Source organism: Cydia pomonella, chromosome 15 (assembly GCF_033807575.1).
Source record: "Cydia pomonella isolate Wapato2018A chromosome 15, ilCydPomo1, whole genome shotgun sequence".
Classification (NCBI taxonomy): domain Eukaryota; kingdom Metazoa; phylum Arthropoda; class Insecta; order Lepidoptera; family Tortricidae; genus Cydia; species Cydia pomonella.
In genome coordinates this window covers 6,515,819-6,542,443 of record NC_084717.1, presented here as the reverse complement: position 1 = coordinate 6,542,443, position 26,625 = coordinate 6,515,819, and the positions used below count along the sequence as shown (strand labels likewise).

Genomic DNA, 26,625 nt, shown 5'->3' with positions numbered 1-26,625 from the left:
GTTCAGTAAAGGTATTTTTAAGCATGTTTGACACATTACGGCCCCGCAATAAAGTCACTGCGGTACGATACCGATCTGCTAGTGTCAAAAGTGACGTTATTTGGTTGAAGAAATGTCACTTGACAATGGCTAATCGGTATCGTACCGTGGTGACTTCTTATAAGCATTTGTTTCTGAATCTTCCTTTTCAACTTAAACAAGACTTCATGGTATGAAATAACTTGAAATAAAGAAAGAAAAATGTAAATTGAACATTTTGAACTTGCTGTTTCTAAACAAGTTACAATAATAAATCAATAGATAAAATGATAATGCATTTTTGCAACTGGGTGTACATGGATTGAGTATGGCATATTTATGACCATCTACTTTGCATATAAGTAAAACATTATCCAATGGTTAAAAAAAAAAACTTTTATCGCTGACTGCTTTTATCGCTGACTGTACATTTTTTTCCTCAGGCAACTAATAGTCATCGAGACGATTCTAAAAACCCCAAACACAATTAGGTTAGGCGTTGTTTTATCACAGAGTTCCTATGGCTACCTCCTGTCTCCATCATCAGATCAGCTTGATGGTACCATAATATTGCATTGTCACCCGACTTACATATGTATGCATATTTTCAGCTTCATCGGAAACCGGGAAGTGGATCAAATTTAACATGCAAGATTTTTCCCATACATACTAACAGGGCAAGTTAAATAAAAGCTTGTAAAAATACAGATCAAATAAGCTATTCCAAGGAATACCTACCTACTGTTTCGTGATTATCCAATCGAACGCGTGTTGTTATGAGTGCTTGACTTGTCTACAAATGAACGATGTAAACGAAAAGTAAACTTTCATTGTTACCTAGCTTGCCCAATAACACATCAACAATGCGCACACTCGTTAACCAAACAATTGATTTTGGCGCGAATAGGTTGATTAAGAATGATTGTTTCAGTACAAGATTTAAGGCTAGAGGGGGTAGAAGCACTAAGGCAATAGAAACACTTTTAGGGAATCTACATACTGCTTTTTTTACCCTGAGAAAAATAAACTATCTCTTTCCCCACAAGACCTTACATGAAATAATGAAGTTTACAAAAAAAACTGCCTCTACTCTTGAAGACTCTTCAAGGAGTAGTAGACTTGAAGATTTGTCAATATTCCACCTATAGATATTGTAAAGCGTAACTTCTTCTACACTTGTTACAATTTTCTGTTTGAATTTGCATTTCTATTGTAATAAATGAAACCAAATTGAGAACCGAGTTGTGTATTTGGGCGTAGTGAAGTAAGTAAGCTTAGAGTCTCCATACATAGATAGAAAACCATTTATAACAAATTTTGAGAATTGTTTGTTATAAGATTTAAGCTTAATATGTATAAAGTTTTAAGCGAGTTTTAAACATATTAGAATAGAATAGAATAGAATAGAATAGAATAATTTTTATTCATAGACACAAACAAGACACATTAAATGACATGATATAACAAAGACAAAGGAAGTATAAAGTGCCACGAAATGGCCTCATCTCAGCATGTTGCTGGTGGCTTCCAGCTCTGATCTTCCGATGAGACCATCAAGTGAGAAAAATCACGAAAGGTAACAAACAAGAAGGAAAAAGACATAAAATAATATAGAGTAAACAAATTGAAAAATAGATAAAAGATAACGACTAAATTAAGTAAAGATTATTTTTATATCAAGCATCGTAAACATAACACTGTATCGGTCCGGTCCAACCATACCTTGGCTGAACATTACAGCTGCATACGCAACAAGCGCCAACGCTAGGTACACGATCTAAAATGCAATGACAAACCAGACCAATATTCCATGTCCATTTTATCAATTTACAAGATTTTATTATTAATAATACGGTTTACCATACCTCCCATACCATTACCTATTTATTAAGTAAGGAAACTGTTGAATAGAGTGAGCGCTCTTAGCTTACTCATTTCTCTATGATTTGTGTCATACACAACAACTAGAATAATGACTGCAGAGGATATAGACCTACCCGAAGTTTAAGACTACTTCATAAACTACTGAACCTGCTCACAAAATTTCACGGGAATCGGTTGAGACTTGCTACCTGTAGAGGAGAACTTCCGGACATACGAAAACAATTTGCCCGAGTCAAAATAGAGACTTTCGCTTATACTTCGGTCAATGATTAACATTGAACAACGGAAGAACAGCGCTGGCTTTGCCAGCTACATGCTGAGTTGTGACCCTTTTATGGCATATTGCGCTAAATGTTCATACATTGTATTGTCGACATGTTTTTGTCATAAATAAATGTATTTTCTTTCTTTTTCTAGTCGACTATCACGAGCCTACTATAGCCTACTTTGAATTTAAGATTCGTCACGTGTATTTTACATAATTTAATATCGCATTTAAAACTGGTTTTGGTATTAAAAGAAAGTTAGTGTTATGCTACCGAATAATGTTAAACTTGACGTTTATTATGTAATTTTGAGCAATAATGTAACAATCTTGTTTTCAAGTATTTATCAACAGTCGTAATTTTGTGATAAACATAATAGTTTTTAAGATTTAGAGCAACAACGGCCACCTAACGTAACGTAACGCCTACCAAAGCAGGAAGTCCCGGGTTTTAATTTAACCCCAGTAAGAGCATTTGTATTTGTGTATTTACGGATGATATCCATGCATCTATGTTTGTATTTGTGACGTTATCTATGAAAAGGGACCTTATTGTCGATGACGCATCCGCCGTAATAAACGATGCTCCGATAGGTACAAATACAACGCTGCGCGACGCAGTGCGGCGTAAGCGCCATCGACAATAAGGTCCCTTTTCCTAGATAATGCCACATTTATCTATATAAGTAAGTGTGTATATCGTTGCCTAGTATCCATAATACAAGCTTTGCTTACTTTGGGAGTAGATCGATCTGTGTAAGATTGACCCCAAAAAAGATTTATTATTTTATCAACAAGTATTTCGTTTTTTGATAAAGTGTTTTGTTTACCTGACTTTTGTAGAGTTTATTATTTGGTGTTCCACATTTAAAACTTGTTAAGGATTCAAAAAATAATTTGTATTGACCGCTAATCAAGCGTAAATACTACTAGTGGCTGGAGACCTCCCAAACTCCCATGGATCCGCCATTTTGGAAAAAAATATATTCCAAAAACAAAATTTCTCTTTCGTGATGTTGAGAAATGTGACCTGTAGAGGAGAACATCTGGAAATACGCAAGCATTGTCCAAGCTGAAATGCGAAACCTTCGTTCCACTCGGTCAACTGCTTCCTGGATATTATTAATTTTTAGAATACAATATATTTTTTACATGCAATAGTAGTATGCCCAGTAAATATTACCTACTAATATTGATGATTATAAATAAATGTGATATATATCCGCAAACAGGCCTTTGAACAAGTAAAAAAAAAACACTGCTTACCCGCGAAACACGTCGCGTTTATTTCGGTGATTAGCAAAGCCATATTATTTATTTAATAAATATGAACATCTGCAAAGTAACGCTCTATAAATTAGGTAAAAATAAACGACGAAAGTTGAATACGCGATACATCCGCTAAAATTATGATTTAGTAGGTAAAAAAAGTTAATAAGAACATTCAACACGTTAAGTCTTCTTCCTCGCGTTGTCCCGGCATTTTGCCACGGCTCATGGGAGCCTGGGGTCCGCTTGACAACTAATCCCAAGATTTGGCGTAGGCACTAATTTTTACGAAAGCGACTGCCATCTGCCCTTCCAACCCAGAGGGTAAACTAGGCCTTGTTGGGATTAGTCCGGTTTCCTCACGATGTTCCTTCACCGAAAAGCGGCTGGTAAATATCAAATGATATTTCGTACATAAGTTCCGAAAAACTCATTGGTACGAACCGGGGTTTGAACCCGCGACCTCCGGATTGCAAGTCGCACGCTCTTACCGCTAGGCCACCAGCGCTCCCATAATAACACGTTAAGTGTGAGGAACTAGACTACGGAACTGTTTACCTGGAATCGGAAAGAGGTCGTGTAAAATTAGTGAGTTTAGGAAATAGGTGTAGTTAATTAATCTTTTCGTCTATAGCCTCGTAAGGCTCACGGTTTTATCTTATAAGTACTATACTTATTAAGTTCGTTTTAATTTAAAACATTTTCAATCGGTTTTGACTTGCATTAACTCTATTTTCTACAATACAAGGTGCTTCTATAGTCACCTGTAATAATTTACGGGCTGAATATATAGGTCATACTTACTGAACAACTTTTACTATGGGACCAACCCCGAAATTGCAAAAAAAAATGTCTGCCATAGAAAATATCAATGGGGTTGGTCCCATTGTTCGTATGACCTAATTCAGCCCGTAAATGATTGCAGATGACTAAGTAAACAATCTGTATAGGTTTAAATATGACTGGCAAATTTTGTTTCTCCTTTTTGTATGGATGTCGCCTTCTTAGGAGGTTAATATACATGCTGAGCCTACTAAATTGTGTTTGTATGTTCAGGCTACAATTTAAGAGATAGTTGGGCCGTTTGGAAGCTTTTTTGTAACAGACAAGTTGTCCGATAAGTTAACATTCGGTTTTCTTCCCTGTTCAAAATTCCATTTTTCTGTTCTAGGACATTTCTTGGCTGTATATAATAATAACGCAATGAAATATGAAAGTAGACACATAATCGATTACAATTTGTTTATAATCGATTACGTGCGTTCTATTTTTTTTACTTAATGAATATTTTGAAACATAATAATTTCCTCATAGGTGATGGTAAGAAACATCGATGAAACTAAAATTTCTGAAGTAAACTCCCTTACTTAAGTAAACTTAAATGCCACTTAGTTAACGGAATTCAGAATACAAGTATGCTCTTAGGTCTATTTTTCAATTCGAAATAAGAGTAGGGCCTACACTTATTGCGTCTAGAATTTTAATACAACAAATAAAAGGAGCATATACCACACCAAAAAGAAATCAGCAGATTATCTTGTATAAAAACTTAGGTAAGAAAGACCGATTTATATTTAAGCTAGGGCACAAATTAAAAATATCGGACGATCGGCACGGTCTCAACGGTAAAACGTCAATGCTATAGGTTATTCTGCCATGAGGCCAAATAAAACATTCATGTTGATATCTTTTAAAGATAGTTTGTTATCATTCGTATTTTGATGTCAAACTGTACATTCGAATTGACCTCCTCCGTAAACTTCATGGAAATTACACAAGCTTACATTAGTAGGAGGGAACAGTGGCTCGGTAAAAATAAATAAATAAATATTATAGGACATTATTACACAAATTGACAAGTCCCACAAAAAAAAAGGGTACAGTGGCTTACTCAACCTAATATCAACACGAGAGAGGCGATATTTGGGCGACTGAGCCAATGTTCGAGCTGAGCCACTGTTTCCGCCTTGACCGTACCGTACATCCACTAAGCAGCTAACTCATAGCGATTAAAATTACCTGTTCATAACTGGCCGTTTCCACGGCTCTAGGGCGCAGGTCCCTCCTGTACCCTCGGTTCATCTCCTCCTCCGCGGAGTGCACGATGATCACCAAGGCCGCCAGCGTGCTCAACAATGGCATTATGGACCTCCAGATTATACCCATAGTATACCAGCAACACTCCTCAACTGTAGAACCGCTTTACTATTCACTCGGTTATTGACACTTATTTTCACTGCACTGACGCAAATATTGTAAACGTTGGGAGTCGGTAAAAGGTAAAGGAACTCAAAAGTTATGTCTGAAGAGGAAAGAAGGGTAGCAGGAAGCGAGACGCCCGAGAAAAACTCACGCGCACTCTATACGTAATTTTACCAAACGTTCCAAGTTCAAAATTTTCTTAACCGTTTTTTGAACACATCATAACTATCGTTATCGCATTGAAAACTGCAAGATTTCTCGAAGTTTCCCGCGGCTTTTTGTATGCAAGCGTGAAAGTAACTCAGCACACGTTAGGCCGCGCCGGTAGGACTGCGTAGAGTGAGCCGGCGTCGCTGCGCGCTCGGGTGCGCGATTTTTACTTTTGTTTGGCGTTTATTTTTAATCGAGAACAATAATCTTATCGATAACGAGTCTATTCATCTCTCAATAATCGTTCGCGATAAATTTGTCGAGTATTCAATTAATAACACCCTCATTTGTTTACATCATGGGACGGTGATTGTTAATGTATTATTTTTATGAAAATAGAAATGGTGTGCGCACGCGCAACTGGAGCAATGGTCAGTGCAGCAGAACAAAGATGCTATGAAGAATATGCATATTGCATAAGATTGATTTCCATTCGTCTCATCTCACTTACGTAGAGCTAAGTAAATCTAAAAGTGTAAATTGATGAAATACTAGGCCTCTTATTCATAAAACTTAGTAACCTCCTACAAACCTCTGTTAAATTTTGTCTCTTTCTAACAAACAGAATTGTCAAAATGACGGATAGGGACAAACGGTTACCAACTGCACCCGTATATGAATAACGCCATAGATCGTTATGTATTTAGTTAATTAGATAAAGTTACAAATTTTAAACGAAAACTCTTATTGTTGAGTTTAGTAAATTCGATTTTTCATACAATGAATTTTGCGGATTATTTTGTGATGGCATTTTCAAACCAAATAAATTTTTGCCAGTAATCTGAGACATTTTTAAGGCACATTCTCTATCTCATATTTTTTTTAAACCCTGTCCCGTCAGTAAAATATAAGTCTCGAGCACATGAAAATAGCTGTTTTCAGGGCGGTATTCTGAATACATAAAACAATAAATGTTGCAAATAATTGTATATAAAATCGTTGTTATGTAGCGCACTAATGAAATTAAAGAATACTTCGAAGTTACTATTAAAATAAATAAACTATGACATGACTAATACTTATGAACAAAAACGCCAATTTCATAGGTAATGACTCAATACTTGGTACCTATCTAATTTGCTGTCAAAAGCGGCAAGATGGGATTTAGGTTGTTACCACACCAATCGTTCAATGGCATCGATCGATTGGTGTGGTCACACCCTTAGGTAGATCTTAATCACAATGCATTTTTAGCATTCACAATTTAATTCCTAATACGAAACTAAAATATTCTTAAATCGAAAAAAGGCGACTATATTGGAAAGTTTTGAATAAATGTAATAGGAGACTATTTGACAATATCGTTTTCAGAAATACGAAACCTATGTATTGTATACCTAAGTATTCATGTTTGTCAAGACAGTTCCGTAGCTGACTTCAAGCATTTTTTTGTATTCAGTTATGATTATGACATCAAAAGAAGGTAAACACATTTGTCGTTGATTGTCAATTGTTTTTGTATTATGTCCCTATTAGTCGAGTGTTGATGCGTTAGTTACATCATCTATTGTGTTGCATCTAACATTACTTTTACTATTGCATCCATTTATGTAACGGTGACAATTAAATTGTTAAATTATAAATTATTTTGGGCTTATTGGGCTCTTACAAAATTTTGTAGATATTTTGTAAAAGTATTGCGTATTAAATACGTGAAAGTTATGATGTGAGAGATGTTTACCTAGTGACTTTACAACATTTGCACTATGTATGTTAAATTAACAGGATCTCGACTCTATGGGTTTCATTTAAATCCAGTTGCCCTGACTGTCAACGTTAACACACGTTACGCACACTCTCACTTACACGTGTGTGTGTTTTAATGGGGTAAATTATGTAAGTACGAAATATCGTTTGATGTTCAACTCTTCGGTAAAGGAAAACATTGTAGGGAAACCTATGTACATCTGCGAAGAAATTAAAATGTGTGTGATAAATGCCCAATCCAAACTGAAAGAGAAAAAGTCCAGCAGTTGGGCCTACTAAACTGATGATCATAATGCCAATTTATTAAATACTAGCACATGCACGCGTCTTCGTCTGAACCATAGTAAATTTAACACCCCCTCCCCCTTTTCACCTCTTTGGGATGGTCTTCGAGATAAAAACTATTCTATGTCGAAGGACTCAAAAGGAAATCATCTTAATCGGCTCAGCGGTATAAGTGTGAAGAGGTAACAGAAAGAAAGACAGACAGTATTTGATGCAGTATATTAGAGATTTACTAATATCTATATGCTTTTACTACTATTTCCGACTACTAATCCTTATTATTATTGGGGTGTTGCGGCCGTTGCGTGCCACGTCGACCACGCACTTTAAAGTTCATTAGTCATTACTAATGCCCGTTCAATCCAGGAAGTTCCATATTCTGTGGGCCGTAATGTTCTGTACCTCATAGGGTTGCAATACATGCCGCCCAAGTAGGTTCTTCTTTTTGACATTAGTAGTCCACAGCAAGTAGGTATTTCCTTTTGACATTAGTAGTCCACACAGGGGCGTAGCTACCGCCGTATCTGTCGTATCAATTATACGGGGCCCTCGGGCCACGGGGGCCCCAACGTGCGTTTTTGTGAGAAATCTCTAAGGGCCCCCAAAAATTTTTTTATACGGGGCCCCGCTAAGGCACGCTACGCCACTGAGTCCACAGGAACAGACAATGTGCTTTGCAGTCTCCTCTGATTCCTGGTAGAACCTTCATGTCGCATCTTGTTTCTTTCCAATTTGAAACATGTGTTTGTTCAACTGACAGTGTCCAGTCAGTATTCTAGTCACCACGCAGGTTTTGTGTCTTTTGAGCTCTAGAAGCTTCTTAGTAGTTTTGCTGTTGAAACCGTTGATTAGAGATTTCGACTGTACCAGTTCTTTATCAACAAACATTAATGCAGGCATTTGCCGACCCTTCAAAACCTCGTAAACCCTTTTGGAATAACCCCACACTGTGTAGTTCATATTAATGTGGTGACAGAGTACAGACCCTTTCATGAAACTCGTCTTATCATCAACCCAGTGTCAAATTCTACTGGTAACCATGCTAACGACAGGTTTAACCGGTTAACCCCGGGTAGTGATTGGTGCAAGTGACCCTAAGTTACACTACCCTAAAACTTTTTTACAGTCTCAAAAAAATCATATCCAAACGCATCTATCACCTTCTTCAGTCCACATTTACATTTCGCCGTATCACACCGAGTTCAGCCGATGTGAAACGGAATGCGCGCACGCGCCGCCTGCCGCGCGGAATGTTGCGCATCGGCAAATCATTGTTATTGTCTACTATAATTAAATCATCGACACGCCAGGTACTTTGATTCGCTAGATGAATCTTAGATATACAAGACAGCGATGACGTGGCGTCCATGGAACTCGAGTTCCACTAGCTTGCGCCCACGATTTTTGATCATCACACATGTGTGTTCTTCGAACTTCAGTTGTGTTGTATAAAACAGATAAATATCGTTCTCGATTTTTTTTAAAGATGTCTCAAAATGTGGTCCGGTTCCTTATACAAGAGGTGAAAGAATTAAGAAATTAAAAAATGTGGCCCGAGTGTAGTGATGGGTAGGACATCAATTTAAAATGAGTTTGTATGAGTACCTCATTCTCTAAAATGAGGTGTTACAATGTCTTACTTCAAATGAGGAGAGGTACAAGCACTTTTGCAGCATCGACTATTCCATCAACTCCAACGGCAGCAAACCATATTTAATGTAAATACATATTTAGGCATTGCTAAACTTCCTTTTAAATATTTACTTGGAGTGCAATTCTGGAGGTTTAAAACAGAACTTTAACAACAGAAGACATACATTTAAGAATCAAACTAAGGAGTTAAAGTACATACATCCTATTGCAACTTAATTTGATGCTTTTATGAAACTTGTTCTAATTTAGCAGTTTATTATTTTTATTGTTTGATTGTTCAGTATCAATCCTTGCTACTTGATATAATTTTAAGTTTAACATTCATATATTGAAATAAATACTAACCATAAACTACCAAACAAACAATTAACAAACTAAGGAGAACAAATCCAATATTTTTTGTACCATTATTATATAGAAATTACTAACTTACCACCTCATAATTTATCAGTAATAATAGCATTGTAATATGATAACAAACGAAAGCCTCAATAACGTTCGCGCGGTAATGCCACCGGCGTGTAATATACACTTGATTTTTGTATGCAAAAGACACAAAGAAAGACCCACAGGTATATTTTATCGCGAAAACAATGTTAATATATTGTTATTTTGGTATAATTATAAGAATGGTCACTGATCACTATTTATAAAACACAACTAAAGATTACGAACAACTTTTTCGAGTTTCTCGTACTATAAATATGTCAAAATCATAAATGATCGAAATACTATACGAAGCACGTTAACAAAAAGTATTACAAATTCAAATCGTTAAAATGTACATGTTTATTTCACCTATACAAATTATATTTACTTTTTTATTAATAAACTAATGTAAAATATCATATTTTGTGTACGCCACTATATTATATTTCAATAATTTAAATAATATTTTGGTCTCTTAAACGATAACTGTTTCTAAGCTAGCTTCGTAAATGCCCAGTGAGACTTGGTTGACATTTCAATCGCTTATCAAGTAACCATTTCACTGTCCAGTCTAATTGATTCAGATTATACATGACACCAGCAATATGAGTCTTGAGGTCAGGTTATACTGGTATGCGCGTTAGTACAATAATAGCTAACAAATATGGAGGCCTACCGCGAACCACGAAGTTTTGCCTTGCTGTCGCACTTACGTATGAAATTACAAGTGCGACAGAGAGAAAAAACTTTCTTCGGTAGGTTCTTTGATGACTTAGATTTTTCGCTTTTGACAAGTAACTTAGCAATGCTAGGATCAAAATGGCGTAATATGTATGTAAGCTTGCGGACGCTTACGCTTGTTTTCTTTCGTGTTTCATTTTTAACGTATTTTCGATGAGGTGTTATTGAAGCACGGCGCGTGTCTGTCTCACTCCCTCTTTCGGTAAATCTAATTCATTGTTTCATTTTGAAAGGATTTTTGAGGGGATGTCACAGTGAGGCGAGTGAATGGTACAAACACAACGCATTTCTCGGTGGACCTTTTGTCCTTGCAATAAGGTTTGTATTGTAGTTGGGCAGTTGATAGTGTGAGCGATGAATGCGATGACGTCAATGACTCATTTCTTCATTTGAATGTCGGCGAGCACCGAGCGCCTCGCGACTCTCTTGCGAGTTGTGAGGAACGCGAGTGAGTTTGAAAGGCTGAGAGTTTTTTTTCAAATTTGAAGTGTTTGAATGGTTTGAGTGGTAAGAGCTGTGTGTGATGCGCGCGAGTAAATGAGTAAAATTAATTGAGGAGTGATGTATGACATTTATGCGGTGTGAAGTTCTGCGACAATATAAATAAATGAGTGGTACAAATGAGGTGCCTCACGAGGGAGCAACTCAACACTACCCGAGTGGTTTCTGCTTTTTATAAGTTCAATCTTCGCTTCCAATTAAACAGTAACGTCCATGTGTTACGGACATTCTCGGGTGTAAGCGTATAGGATTTGACTTCTTGTTTGTCATCTTCGTGATATAAGTAAAGATTAGAATAATTTCTTCTTCTCAGCTTCTTTACACTAGAGTTAACAACATATAGGTATCAATCATATACCTGTTTTCTGCTCTCCTTTATTTATAAGCGTATCATATGACAATAAAATACACGAACAATTACAGTTATCACCACAAAATACTGCCGATAAATTCTGTTGTTTTTACAACCAGTTTTTGTGACATTTTGTTTTCTCATGCACTAAACCGCTTAAGGAGCAGTGGATTCGCATAACAGTCTCAAAAATTTTAGCGTTTTTTAGGTCATAACACGATTGCCGAAAAATATGAATAGCAATTTTTTTAGCATACAAAAACCACGAACTTGCACAGGTATAAAATCACCATTATTTTTTTAAATAATTTTTGCAGTAAATCTATTAATATGAAAATTGTTTCTAGAAATGTGTAATTTTATTTTTGATCAATACATCGATTATCTACTTATTAATAGGTTTTATATAGTAAGTTACATATAGCAACATTGTTTGACAGTGTGTCATGAATTTACTAACTTTAACTGCAACATCTTATTTTGTAATTATGTTCATGACAAAAAAATTAAAAAATTATAACAATTAAATCCGCGATCCACCTAGCACTTAGGGACCTAAAATTACGGTGCCTTAATAACTTCATTACTTAACTTTTTAAGGAAATTATAACTTGTCAATATATTTTACTCCTAACGGAACTGAAGTTATAAATTTAAACAAACTTCCTATTAGCGACCTCAGCGATTTCAATTTTCACGCCTCGCGCGCCGCCATTTCTCTAAAACTGTTTTCTAGTAATATACCGCTAAATTATAGCTTACGTAATCATTCGAAATGGTCTGCGTTCCTCTTATTGGATAATGGATACCGTCAAATGGAATTATGGAGTTGTCACTAGGAAGGTAATTGTGTGAGTTTAAATATAAACGACGTAAGTCATGTGTGTTAAATTTTCTTTGGCTTTGAACGCTTTGGATCGAGATTATTTAATTTTTTTTAATATTCTTAACGCGTGATTAGACAACCTACTTATATTTCTCATTGGTCTGGTACACGTTCTCAACTAACTAACTGCTTTGGCTCAGCGATCCAAAAAGAATCTTGGCCTCCGAAACGAGAGAACGCCACCTGTCCCGATCCAGCGCGGTTTTCTGCCATGAATTGGCATTCAGCCGACGCAGGTACGCCTCCACGACATCACACCAGCGGTACCTGGGGCGCCCGATCGGTCGACGGCCGGTTGGTCGCCCCAAGTACGCTTCCTTGACTACGCGATCCTCCCCCATTCTGAGTAGGTGACCGAGCCAGCGAAGGCTGTGAGATTTAGTTACGCCGATGATATTGGGCTCAGCCACCAACTTTTTGATCTCGGCATTTTTCCGGATCCTCCAGGAGCCGTTGTCACTTCGGACAGGTCCCAGGATCTTCCTGAGCACTTTTCTTTCCGCTCTCAGGAGCTGACTTTCCTCTTTTTGAGTTAGTGTCCAGGCCTCGCAGCCGTACATGAGAATAGGCCGAATGACGGTTTTATAGAGTCTTAGTTTTGTACTCTTACTGAGAAGCCTGGACACCAACACTTTATGGAGGGCTGCACTACATCGTAGTGCGTTTTGAATGCGCAGTGTTGCAATCTCCTCCTCCCGGGTGTTTGTATCGGTGACTGTCCATCCGAGGTAGCGGAACTTGTGAACACCCTCAAACAGCCACAAAATTAGCTTTATAAATTATTTACTGAAACTGTTCATTTCACTAGTTAGCTTACTATATATTCATATTCACTTACTGTAAAAATCCCGAATAAAAATATATTATGACTTGAAATCTGAAATTACAAAGTCGCGCTGTATATTAAAAAAATAGAAATATAATGCGCACCCCGTCTAAAGCCACAACGTATTACGGTATTAAGAATTAAATCCTTTCAAATCTCGAAAGAACATTGTAGATGCATTTTCCCTTAAATTCGGAAAGAGAAAGATTAGCATTCCAAACACGTAGCCAGTTATCATTTCCCCGTACAATCTATCTGTAACATGTCCTCAGACCTTTTCTCATGTCGCAGTTTTGAAATTGTAATGAACTCATTAAAATCTACATAATACAGATGTTAGATAGCAAACAAACTAATGAGGTGAGCCCACAGACGCTCGTTGGAAATAGACGCCGCACAAACCCTGAAAGAACACTTTTAGTGAGGTCGTATTTTTTTAAATATGTTTATAAAAAGGTTTTGACTTACACACATTAAAATGCGTTACAATAACAATACATAGTGAAAAGTCTATCTTTGATAGTTGGAGTAGGAGTTGTTACAGTAATAAACTTTCGATTCGAATTCGAAGCAGCGATTCATATTTTACCCATATATTGTAGAGCCAAAAGGAAGACTTATGGTTTTTGCTATGTCGGCGGCTGAATTTTTTTTTATCCATTTTATCATTTTTTCTTTCGACTTTGAAGGCGACTTTAATGCATGAAATGTAAACAAGTTCGTCTTTGAATCGTGGGTTATTTGTTATTTGTGCTTTGACCTTTAAATCTTTATTGGTATAATTGGTATACTCGTAATACGCACAGTAGTTTAGGTGATCTCCTCATAAATGTCTGTGCTCAGGTCATTGTAGGCGTGTTCACACGCGTACCCTAGCTCTTACTTTCAGTTCGTATCGTTTATTGAGAGATCTGCGTGAGAGACGCAAAAAGCTCGTTACGTGCAATGTGGCGCATCTGCAAGTAATGCTTATACAATCTGTGTTAGTGCTAGATCATCGTGAGCGAGGCAAATTTTTATGCATATATTGCTTATGCTGAATGTATTATGCTAGTTGAAAATTACGTAAAAGCTGTGCCGTGCGTTGTAGTTTAAATATTTATTTAAAAGAAAAAAAAGGAAATGTGTTTTGAATTAATCAATGTGTTCTTTCAAGACATAAACAGAGTGTTTTTTTTCTGATATTATTTAAATAATTGTATACAATCTGTGCTAGTGCTAGATCATCGTGAGCGAAGGCAATTTTTATGCATATATTGGTAATGCTGAATGTATGATGCTAGTAAAAAATTACGTAAAAGCTGTACTGTGTGTTGTAGTATAATATATTTGAATTAATCAATTAATCAATGTGTTCTTTCAATTCATAAACAGAATGAGTTTTATTTCTGATATCAATTAAATAATTGTTTCATTCTAACTGATCGTAAGAAATGTTTCTCAGTCAAGTTTAAAATCCTTTTGTAAAAATCACGTTTTTTCATTTTTAGGCCATGCTTCAATATGATAAGTGTATTGATGCATAACGCAAAATGAAAGCAAAATTGGATTTATGATAAACCAAAAAAAATCAATGTACGAGTATCAATTTTTAAAGATTTAGGTAAATTTTATGTGTCAATGATTAGCACATTCATTACTTATGGCTCCTCTACACGATGGCCCAGCGCAGGCCAGTCCAAGGGACGCATTTATGCGTTAGAGGGAGTAAGTGATATTGCTATCAAATTCCACCGCATAGCTGCGTCCCTTAGACTGGCCTACGCTGGGCCATCGTGTAGAGGAGCCCTTATGCGCTTTTTTCTTTCGTTTTCATATTCCTATTGTCATTTGTAACATAGGTTTAAGATGTTTATTTCTCAAAAGATTACAAATAATCACTTACTGAGAAATACATATTTCAACTTAACGTAACACAAAGGAGAGGGTAATTATGCAACTTTCAAAGCCAATTTTAAACTAAATATACAACTATGTAAACTATACTACTACATATTAAAACTAAAGTGGGTAGATATAAGCAACGAAAATACGCATGCATGAACATAAACACAGAAACAGGAAGAAATGTCAGTCTATCATTTTCCGTTTAAGTGTTGTCGCTAGATTTATGCAAGAAATACTTATGCAACTAAGTCTATAAGTATTGTCTGCAATTTACTTTCATATTTCTTAGGTCTTGCGTTTGGCTAAACCACAGAATGTTTTGCCGGCAATCTTCAGTGTTATGCGCGGTTACGCGGTGTCGAGTTTATTAAGTATAAGGCTTGGTATATAAGTAGCGCGGGTGCTATAAGTATAAGGCAACAGTACCGTTTTTAGGGCTCCTTTTCCGAAGGGTAAAACGGGATCCTATTGCCAAGACTCCGCTATCCGTCTGTCAGTCACCAGGCTGTATCTCATGAATCGTGATAGTAGAAAATTTCACAGATGATGTATTTCTGTTGCCGCTTTAACAACAACTACTAAAAAGTACGGAACCCTCGGTGGGCGATTCCGACTCGCACTTGTCCGGTTTTTTTCTAACCTATTATGGTGTAAGAACCATATGCCATATTCAGCCGTTTGGAATATAGGCCGAGCAAAGAAATGGAAAACATACATAAATAAATAAATAAATAATAAATATTATAGGACATTATTACACAAATTGACTAAGTCCCATAGTAAGCTCAATAAGGCTTGTGTTGAGGGTACTTAGAAAACGATATATATAATATATAAATATTTATAAATACTTAAATACATAGAAAACATCCATGACTCAGGAACAAATATCCATGCTCATCACACGAATAAATGCCCTTACCAGGATTTGAACCCGGGACCATCGGCTTCATAGGCAGGGTCACTACCCACTAGGCCAGATCGGTCGCCAATACATACGCTCGAAGAATATTACCATCCTTCTGATGCAGTCGGGTAAAAATGTACACATATCTTTAACTTCGACTGTGAACGTAGCCTTACATAAAGCCGGGTGAATGCATCCTTTAACACTAACACTGACTTTTTGCGAAGTCCATTTTCGATTTATTACGTATTACTGCGTAAACTCTCAATCATTACGTTCAAGTATTTCGTAATTTTTACCAACTTGAAGTGAAATATTCGTATATATCCGCTGTTATGAAATACACGTCCGTAAAGTGACATCAATACTAGTTATGTTTGGTGTAAGTCTATCATTTACACGTGTATACCGTTACAGCATGTTACGTATAGTTCGTGTTCATTATACTCTAATGAGATTATCTATTAATTTAGATAAAAATCACATTTAATATTAGATGTGCAAAAATACGACAATCTCACGGCAGCATAACAAAACAATAGACAGATGAATAGACGACCTCTCACAGACTCCTCATTATGAAGAATTGCCGAAGACTCACGGTCTTCGCATATAGACGCTATTTTCGCTCAAAGTGAGCCGCACCATTCTGTTCCATTCTACACCATTTAACAGCCTATGTTTACCCCCAGAACTCATTTTAGCGTGTGGAGCCCCTTTTACCAAAATGATTTAACTAAATACTTAATAGGTACTAGCGGAATTCTCTTTTTAATTCATTTTATCAAAAAGGGATCCACTTCTATTAAAAATTACAACTTACAATGTTCCATGAAATAGATCTTAGGTCGTTAAAGTGGGCTCTCATACCTGCAAATTTACTTACTATGGAAGCACCAATGCGTCGTGTCATTAATTAGTTACAAGCTTTTATTTAACATGCAATGTTTGTATGTACCTATATGTTGGTAAAATCTAGTACAGTCAGCGATAAAAGCTTGTATCAAATATGATTTATTTGACAAAAGACTTTTTTAATATCTATTACGCTCCAGCTCGTAGAGTAAAGTGATCCGCTCACGGGTGTCAAAACTAAAGTGAATATTTACGTAATTAGACGAAAAGTAAAAGCTTGCTTATAATGCCTATTGTTTGACGAACGCAGCTTTGCTAAGATGAGAAAGATGACTGGTAAACAGCTTTCCCCTCTTAATGAAGCATGGAAATACTAAAGCAAGAAAAGCATTACAACATACATACATGTCGTTATGACACAGCTCTGCTTATTTTATTGACTGAAATCTACCTACATTGAATCTAAATTATTTTATAGGTACTCACAATTTGACTTAGGTGCTATCTTGAAGAAAACAGCCATATTCATGGGGAAAATAGGCTTCCATTTGTTCAGATACCTTACGATGATATGCTTCATTGAAACTGTCTTCAAATATTATATCTTAAAGACGTTCGGAAAATATTTATTGATAAGAGCTGGGATTCGAACGTCTTCAGTATGCGAGTCTTATGGCTCCTCTACACGATAGCCCAGCGCAGGACCAGCGAGATGGCCATGCGATGGTTGAAACTTAACTATGTAGGTACACGATATAGTTCTGGAATGGGCCACATCGCTGTCACACTACCTTTGATGTGCGGACGAAAAACCGATACCGTGGCCATCCCATCGCCATCCCGCCGCGCCATAAGCCATACACCAGTAGGATGGCCCATCGTGTAGTTAGAGGAACCATTAGTTACCATAGCTCCCTATTTACTTTCGCTTTACAGAAATCTTGACAATAACTTCAAATAATATATATTTTACGGAAAATAAAGTACCTATTTATATTGAATTAATCGACATTCATGCCAATATCATTTCTTCCTATTCGCAATTCTACACAGTCTGAATTCCTCACAGTAAGTATTCAACCACATTCGTTATTGTGCACAGTTATTATTTGTGTACAGTAGCGATTCAGCCTTTTCGCAATTCTGCACAATCTGAATTCTACACAACGGCATTTCACCACAGTCGCTACTGTGCACAGTCATTATTTGTGTACATTAGCGATTCAGCCTTTTCGCAATTCTGCACAATCTGAATTCTACACAACTGCATTTCACCACAGTCGCTACTGTGCACAGTCATTATTTGTGCACATTAGCGATTCTCCCTGTTCGCAATCTCGCACAATCTTAATTAGTTTAATATTAATTTTAATTTCACTTAAGGATGCACGCGACTGTCTATCTTTATCACTTTTTGACAGTTTGTAACACCTTGTATATTAAACGTGCGGAAGTGGTAAAATAAAAAGTGGCAAATGATTTTTTTAGGGTAATATGTTATAGGGCAGGAGGTATTTTATTCCATAAAAACCTTGATGTGTGAGGTATTAGGAAGGTTTTTAGGTCAGAAAATAATTTGTAATATGATACCCGTCATAAGCCCGCCGTAGGATTTTTTTAGTATGTAATCTCAATAGCATATATCAAATAGTTCACTTTAAATCGGAATCACTTACTATGACTGTCGGAAAACCACGGAACCCTACAACTAAGCATGGCCCGACATGCTCTTGACCACTTTCTAGTGGTATGGAACCCTTCATGCACGAGTCTGACTTGTACTTGACTATATTTAAACTTTTGAGGTACCATCAAACCCAAAAAATTACAGTTGACTAAATATATCGACTAAAAACGAAAAAATAAACTATTAATGCGATTAAATGATATTGCGTAGAATTAAGATTGTGCGAGATTGCGAACAGGGAGAATCGCTAATGTGCACAAATAATGATTGTGCACAGTAGCGACTGTGGTGAAATGCCGTTGTGTAGAATTCAGATTGTGCAGAATTGCGAAAAGGCTGAATCGCTAATGTGCACAAATAATGACTGTGCACAGTAGCGACTGTGGTGAAATGCAGTTGTGTAGAATTCAGATTGTGCAGAATTGCGAAAAGGCTGAATCGCTACTGTACACAAATAATGACTGTGCACAATAGCGAATGTGGTTAAATACTTACTGTGAGGAATTTAGACTGTGTAGAATTGCGAATAGGAAGAAATGATATTGGCATGAATGTCGATTAATTCTTTATATTAAGTAAATAGTTTCTCTAGCAGGTTAAAGACCTGTAAAACTTTATAGCTTTTTAACACAGTTGAATATTCATAGGCAATTTGTATGCAAATATATTCTCCAGTAGATAAGTAAGTCATGCACTTTATAATACTGTTTCATTTTATTACCCGACCGCCAAAGGGAGGAGGGTAATGTTTTTCGAGTGTATGTATGTATGTATATATGTCTGTTTCTTTGTGGCCTCCTGTAGCCTAAACGGCTTGATGGATTTTGATGTATGAGGTATCGTTAGATTCGTTTTGATCACGGAAGTGTCATAGGATGTTTTTTTAGGATCCCACTCCCTCGTTTTTGTTAGGATCGTCAAGTATAAACTGAAAGGAACCACCATTAATCTGGTCGTCGTTGTAGAACTTTTAAATGGTACTTACATAATAATCTACAAAATTTTCGTTAAATAAAAACAACTAAAAAGTTATAAATAAATAAAAATATTATAAGAAGACAAAAAACCCAACTGCACACTAAAAAGAGGAAAACAAGCCCCACAAGTATATTGTGGGCTTATGGTAAGTATCGCAGGCGGGGACCATCTTGACCGCCACCAACGAAAATACCTACCTAAGTAACATTCTGCTAAATGAACTTAACATCCCACAACCAAAATGACTATAAGTAACCCTCTGTTAGTTTTTCTCTTTTTAGTGTGCAGTCGGGTTTTATATATATATATATTTTGGAGGCAGGTATCTAAATCGATATTTCGTTATTTGCCGCCAGAATCTCGCTCGAATATACAAGAGTGATAGGCAGATAAAAAAACAATATTTTCGTTTTTCGCGGTAGGCCCTCTGAAGAGATTACCACAAAAAACATAAAAAATGTATGAAATCAAGTTTCTCGGACCAGTGACAAAAGGTTTATTTCCGCGGGAGATAGTATTAAATTAAAAGCTTAGTCTTTCAATAACAGTTGCGTGTTGTTTTTATTGGATTACTACGAAATAACTAGATTGATATAAAAACGCACTGTCAATAACAGAGAAACGGTATTCGGTTTTTTAATGAGAGCAAATTAAGTAAATTCTTGAGTAATTTTACAAAAAACAGAGATGATGCTGGTAATCACTGTAATTAGTATTCGTATTCAGTATTTTATTGCTTGCATACGTAAGTGTATGATTCAATATGACATATATATTTTTGAATCAAATTTCTATAAAAAAAGTAGCTACTGTATGTAATTGCATGATTTCTATAGTAATCTAAATTGTATTTTTTCTTATTTAATGCATGTTAATTATAACGAAAACGATTTTGAAAAGATGTGTCCCGCCGAGTTTCTTGCCGGTCCATATTGGGATACCCTCCTCCAATTGAGGGAGGATTTAAATCTTCTCGGGTCAGAGGTGTAGGGTTAGAGCCGGTGTAGCTTTAATTGACGATCATAAGCTCATTGTAATATTCCTATTTGAATAATAAACTATTTTTATCATGGTGCTAATGTCATTTTGTGACATTTGTCTTCTTTAAACTTGTGATGTGAAAATGAGATTATTGTAGTTTTTTTTTCCTATGAGAACCTACAAGTTGTTCAATTATGTGACATCGCGTGAGTTATTTTACCGAATTCGTACCGGCTTTCGCTCACACACAGCACACATCTACAATGATGATGATGTAATCCTTTAAGGACAAAGGGCTCGCAGAAGAATTTTCCATTTGTCGCGATCCCGAGCGGCTACTTCCAGCTCTTTCCAGCTGAGTCCAGTTGAGCCAGCCTCCTCAACTGACCGCCTGCATGTGGTACGGAGGCCGCCTCGATCGACTGTCAATCGAGTGCCAGCAGAGACCCTGCTTGGTTGTCTGGTCTACGGAGCGTGTGTCCGATCCATCGCCTTTCCTTACAAGGATTTCCTGGCCTGACGTTTGAAGTAGTTCGTGGCCAGTAAATCCCAAGGATGCGTCGCAGATCTACAATAAAATATCAAATATCAATAGTGCGGTCAAAATCGGTATGACATAAAGTATCATTAGAAGTATTAAATTCAGAAATAATTTGTAATTGCTTAAATTATTACTTTGTAACAGTATACCAATACCAAGCCATATTCACCCACCGTATCTCCTAAATACAGCTTTTCGTATTTTCCAGTCCACTAAACTTACGTCTTGGTACATTAAGCGGCCGCTATGAAGCCCAAAAGTGGTCAAGTCTTTTTATTTATAGTCTGACTTTTTGTACCCATGAAATGTACTCGCAGTGCAAGATGCATTGGGAAAACTTACTGTACCTACTAGTTGGAAACCAACAGACTCGTTCAAATTGACAGAATGTATGTACGTGTGAATTGATGAATAGCCACGGCTCAAATGTGCGATGTTGCGTGATCAGTTCCTATTCTAGATCAATCGCTGCCTATATATGGCAACATTTATCTGTTCTCACTAAAAACCGTTGCTAATCGGCTATGAAATAATGTTTTATGTATCTTGTGCCTTTGGCTAACTGCCCAAGTAACTTTGTAAATGGATATTTTACAAAAAAAGTGGGTCGGTATACTCGACCTTACCTATGGATAGAAGCTAGATTATCACATATGTATAGGATATATTTTGTCACATTTTCGAGAATGCGTCGATTTAATATTTTGGAATTAGAAAAGAATAGTGACTATTCGTAAAATATGGTTCTGTTTATTTACAATACGCCTATGTCGATTTGACATGAAGTTCTCCAATTGCATACAGGCTGATCCAAAGTATTAATCGTAAATCTTTAATTTCTCGGTAAATATCCCATTCCCAACTCGTTCACAATGTTGGAAATTCTGGGTTAAATATTGTCTTCTTCACATAGATATTCATCGAATTTGTCTAATTGTTGACAGATGGGCGGTATCTACGGTAATGACTCGTCAGAACAACTTAGAGCAGTCGAGCACAGACACGACCGCCTTCATTCCTCTATGGGATATGTGCAACCACGAGCATGGCAAGGTACTGTATATATGCAGTAGCTATTGACAGAGAGGTGTCCACGGCGAGGACTTGTCACATCCTGAAGCAGACAAGTACCGCCTTCATACCGCTCTGTGACTTGTACATCCATGAGCACGGCAAGATATGTACGTCTGTTGACAGATAGGCCACGGTGATGAGTCATCACTATCTGGAGCAGTCAAGCACGGACGAGCATGGCTTGGTACAGGCAGCCAAGAAAGTGGTTTACCACTTTTCGACTCTATTTGTCAAGTAATAGAGTCGAAAAGTAGTAAACCACTTTCTTGGCTGACTGTACGATGTACGTGCATGTACCTTAATATCTGTTGACATATGAGCCACGGTTATGACTTGTCAGAACCTGGAGCAGAGCACGGAAAGGTACAAATATTGTTGAGAAATGGGCCATGGTGATGAGTTGACAACTCGTCACGACCTGGAGCAAGTTCAGTACATTCGCGCCTTAGGTGTAACTATGACTACTTATTAATAGTCAACTTAACTTAATTTAACTATTTTGGTTCAGTGATCCAAAAAGAATCTTGGCCTCCGAAACGATAGCGTGCCACCTGACCCGATCCTGTGCAAATTCCTGCCAGTTACTGACGCGAAGCTGAAGCAGATCCGCCGCCACACTGTCTTCCCAGCTATACCTGGGCCGACCCACCGGACGGCTACCAAACTTTACTGCAACGAGATAACGTCTACCGGTGATCAGTTAACTGTGTTGTTGTTAGTAATACGGACATGTGCCTAGCTTTCTAGTAGGCACATGAACAATGCAGCTTTATGGTTTTCCTATGTTATTGGAAAATGCAGGGCATTGAACTTTGTCAGGAAATTAAGCTGTGTCTGGTGTGTTACGGCAGGTTCATATACTTAAGCTGACACGGGGCTATTTTAGCTGTGGTACTTTTGTATCCTAAATAAAATCATGGTTTGAATGTCATTCCTTCACGTCATCTATACCTCCAAATGTTTGTTTCCAGATAACAACCGATTTCAACAAGGAGCTCAACCGAGGCGAATGCTATGCGTTGCGGGACTTCAAGCCTGGAGAACAAATCTTCATCTTCTACGGAGCTAGGCCTAACGCTGACCTCTTTCTACATAACGGGTACGAATTTCTATCTTACGTATAGGAATGTAAGGTCCAATTGACGTTGCGGGACTTCAAATAACTCTCTCTTCTGCGGTGCCAGGCCTAACGCTGATCTCTTACATCAGGTACCTACACCTACGCACAAATGTTTTATAGTCAGAATAATCTTTCATTTTAGGATAGAAAAAAAAAAGATTTGCAAGACTGAAAATATTCCAGTGCTTTGTGAATAAAGTTTCGTGAGCACTTACGAAGCATAAAAAATTCCAAAACTGCTTAACCAAATAAATTGCTGTTTTCGTAAAGAATGGTTCTTGGATAGGTATTAGGTATGATTCTCTTGTAATAATTGTAATTGTAACTGAACACATGACGCTGCGCTGCTATAATTTAATAAAAGTTATTATCACGTCCATATAACGGTGAAATTGGCGCGGATTAAACATTCAAAATGTTACGATTAACATGGAGCTCTAAAACAAAACGTTAAATTAGAAAAATCTCTGAATTAGCCATTTACTACGTATTATTATTGCTTATTGCACGTACGTGATATACTGATATAGTGGAAATTATAACACTTATTATTTGTAGCCATAATGCCACGATTGTTGCCAATTACGTCTAGAAAGTCTTACTTTAAAGGATCACGTGTTTTCTCTCCAACTTATTTCAACAGGGACGATGGTTGTTTACTGTTTTAGTTTTATATTACTGATATTTAAATACGTGACACGTTATGAGGTATATTTTTTCTTCTTTATTGCACTTTCTTATATAAAGTATCCTAAAACTTTGCAATGCGCTTAAAACATGGTTTGTTTTTTATAAGGCAATAAAAATACGATTATGGTGATCGCATTGCTTTATACGGATGTCAGGACGTTAATGTTAATACACGTTTACTTAATACTTTTGTTAAGCGTTGTTTTCGATCATATTTTTCCGGTAGGTATATTTGTTTGTATTGATATCAATTAAATGTTTTATATTGGATGAGGATTAAAACTGTTACAAAAAGCGGCCAAGTGCGAGTCGGACTCGCGCATGAAGGGTTCCGTACCATTTAAGACGTATTAAAAAAAAATCTACTTGCTAGATCTTGTTCAACATTTTACCACTTTGGAACTGTCTCTCGCGCAAACTATTCAGTTTAGAAAAAAATGATGTTAGGAACCTAAATATCATTTTTGAAGACCTATCCATAGATACCCCACACGTATGGGTTTGATGAAAAAAAATTTTTTTTAATTTATTGACGTATTAAAAAAAAACTATTCACTAGATCTCGTTCAAACCAATTTTCGGTGGAAGTTTGCATGGTAATGTATATCATATATTTTTTTTTAGATTTTTCATTCTGTTATTTTAGAAGTTACAGGGGGGGGGACACACATTTTTTCACTTTGGAAGTGTCTCTCGCGCAAACTATTCAGTTTAGAAAAAAATGATATTAGAAACCTAAATATCATTTTTGAAGACCTATCCATAGATACCCCACACGTATGGGTTTGATGAAAAATTTTTATTTTTTTTATTTTTATGAAGTATTAAAAAAAAACTACTAACTAGATCTCGTTCGAACCAATTTTCGGTGGAAGTTTGCATGGCAATGTATATCATATATTTTTTTTAGATTTTTCATTCTGTTATTTTAGAAGTTACAGGGGGGGGGACACACATTTTTTCATTTTGGAAGTGTCTCTCGCGCAAACTATTCAGTTTAGAAAAAAATGATATTAGAAACCTAAATATCATTTTTGAAGACCTATCCATAGATACCCCACACGTATGGGTTTGATGAAAAAAATTTTTTTTTTAAATTTTTATGACGTATTAAAAAAAAACTACTTACTAGATCTCGTTCGAACCAATTTTCGGTGGAAGTTTGCATGGCAATGTATATCATATATTTTTTTTAGATTTTTCATTCTGTTATTTTAGAAGTTACGGGGGGGGGGACACACTTTTTACCACTTTGGAAGTGTCTCTCGCGCAAACTTTTCAGTTTAGAAAAAAATGATATTAGAAACCTCAATATCATTTTTAAAGACCTATCCACAGATACCCCACACGTATGAGTTTGATGAAAAAAGATTTTTTGAGTTTCAGTTCTAAGTATGGGGAACCCCCAAAATTTATTGTTTTTTTTCTATTTTTGTGTGAACATCATAATGCGGTTCATAGAATACATCTACTTACCAAGTTTGAACAGTATAGCTTTTATAGTTTCGGAAAAAAGTGGCTGTGACAGAATCGGACAGACAGACGGACATGACGAATCTATAAGGGTTCCGTTTTTTGCCATTTGGCTACGGAACCCTAAAAACTCTGGTACTTCATTCCGTTCATAATCATTATCTGTATATAGGTTGTTAGTTTCGGTACCTATCTAATTATTTAAAATAACCAAAACAAACATATTCAGGTACCTTATTATGACAATGTTATGCCATATTTAGTTACAACCTGCCTACCTAAAAATCTGTCAATAATCTTTTATTTATCATGTTTTTTGCTTTCACTGGCGGTATATCTATGTGTTTCTTTCAGTGGAACTCGTCAGAATCGTCTCTAAAGTGTAATATGCAAGTGTGTAGTGTGTAAGTGTAATTTACAGTAGTATCAGACTGAAGTTTCGGCAGCTTTCGGCATAACAATCATGTTTCGGCTGAAGGTTCGGCATCGGCCAAAAACCTGGTGAACATTTCGGCCGCGCCGAAACTGTATATTAAGGACGAAACTGTCCGGCTGAAGTTTCGTTTTCAATGTAAAAATCATGTTTACCAAAATTACCGAAAATAGACCAAAATCGAACCTTCGGCTTCCCAAAATCCAGTTTCCGTCGGACACTAGACGCTTGAATCAAATAAACACCATTATTGTGACTTGAAATCTATTAATTCGATTTTTTTACCCAATTTTTCTGTACAAAAAACTGCATTAGCTAATCAATATTGTTGTCTTGTATATGTATCAGTGTCGCCAGTATCGGATAAGTAAGCAACATTGTTCTATTGAAACGTAAGTACGAGGAACAATACTGACGTAACTTTGACTTACGTCACATTGTCACAGCATCGATTACATACATACTTTATTGTACCAGTTTTTTTGTTAGTTTCCTTAAATATTTCTGAGAGCTAACGCTGAAGTTAGACAAGCCAACTAATTTGTACACTCATACAACCCCTACTTTCCGGAAAATATGTTACTATTTTTTTTAAAGTAGTCAAGTTTTTGCTTTCTATTCGGACTTAAGAAGTTATAAATGTGGTCAGTATTTCTGTAATTTTGCCCGCTTTCCTGTATTCATGTGGTTTTGACAAAATCTCTACAATATAGCTTTCAAAGTTACATTTAATTTATTTAAACAAGTAATTTATACATATAACATTACATA

The 26,625-nt window shown here is 36.4% G+C and overlaps 2 protein-coding genes across 3 annotated transcripts in view; one reads left to right on the top strand and one right to left on the bottom strand.

Moving 5' to 3' along the window:
- Positions 1-6,533, bottom strand: part of LOC133525652 (uncharacterized) — a 29,950-nt gene extending 23,417 nt beyond the window's left edge. Inside the window, exon 1 of one of the 2 annotated variants that reach the window (XM_061861980.1) lies at positions 5,456-6,533. In XM_061861980.1, the coding sequence (XP_061717964.1) occupies positions 5,456-5,602 (147 nt within the window). In that variant the 5' untranslated portion in view covers positions 5,603-6,533. The remainder of the gene's footprint in view (positions 1-5,455) is intronic. The other variant, XM_061861981.1, reaches the window with a different exon arrangement.
- The window catches only part of LOC133525653 (actin-histidine N-methyltransferase), a 60,337-nt gene that overhangs the window by 29,336 nt on the left and 4,376 nt on the right, over positions 1-26,625 (top strand). The window contains exons 5-6 of the mRNA XM_061861982.1: positions 22,009-22,117; positions 23,110-23,237. Of these exons, the coding sequence (XP_061717966.1) occupies positions 22,009-22,117; positions 23,110-23,237 (237 nt within the window). The remainder of the gene's footprint in view (positions 1-22,008; positions 22,118-23,109; positions 23,238-26,625) is intronic.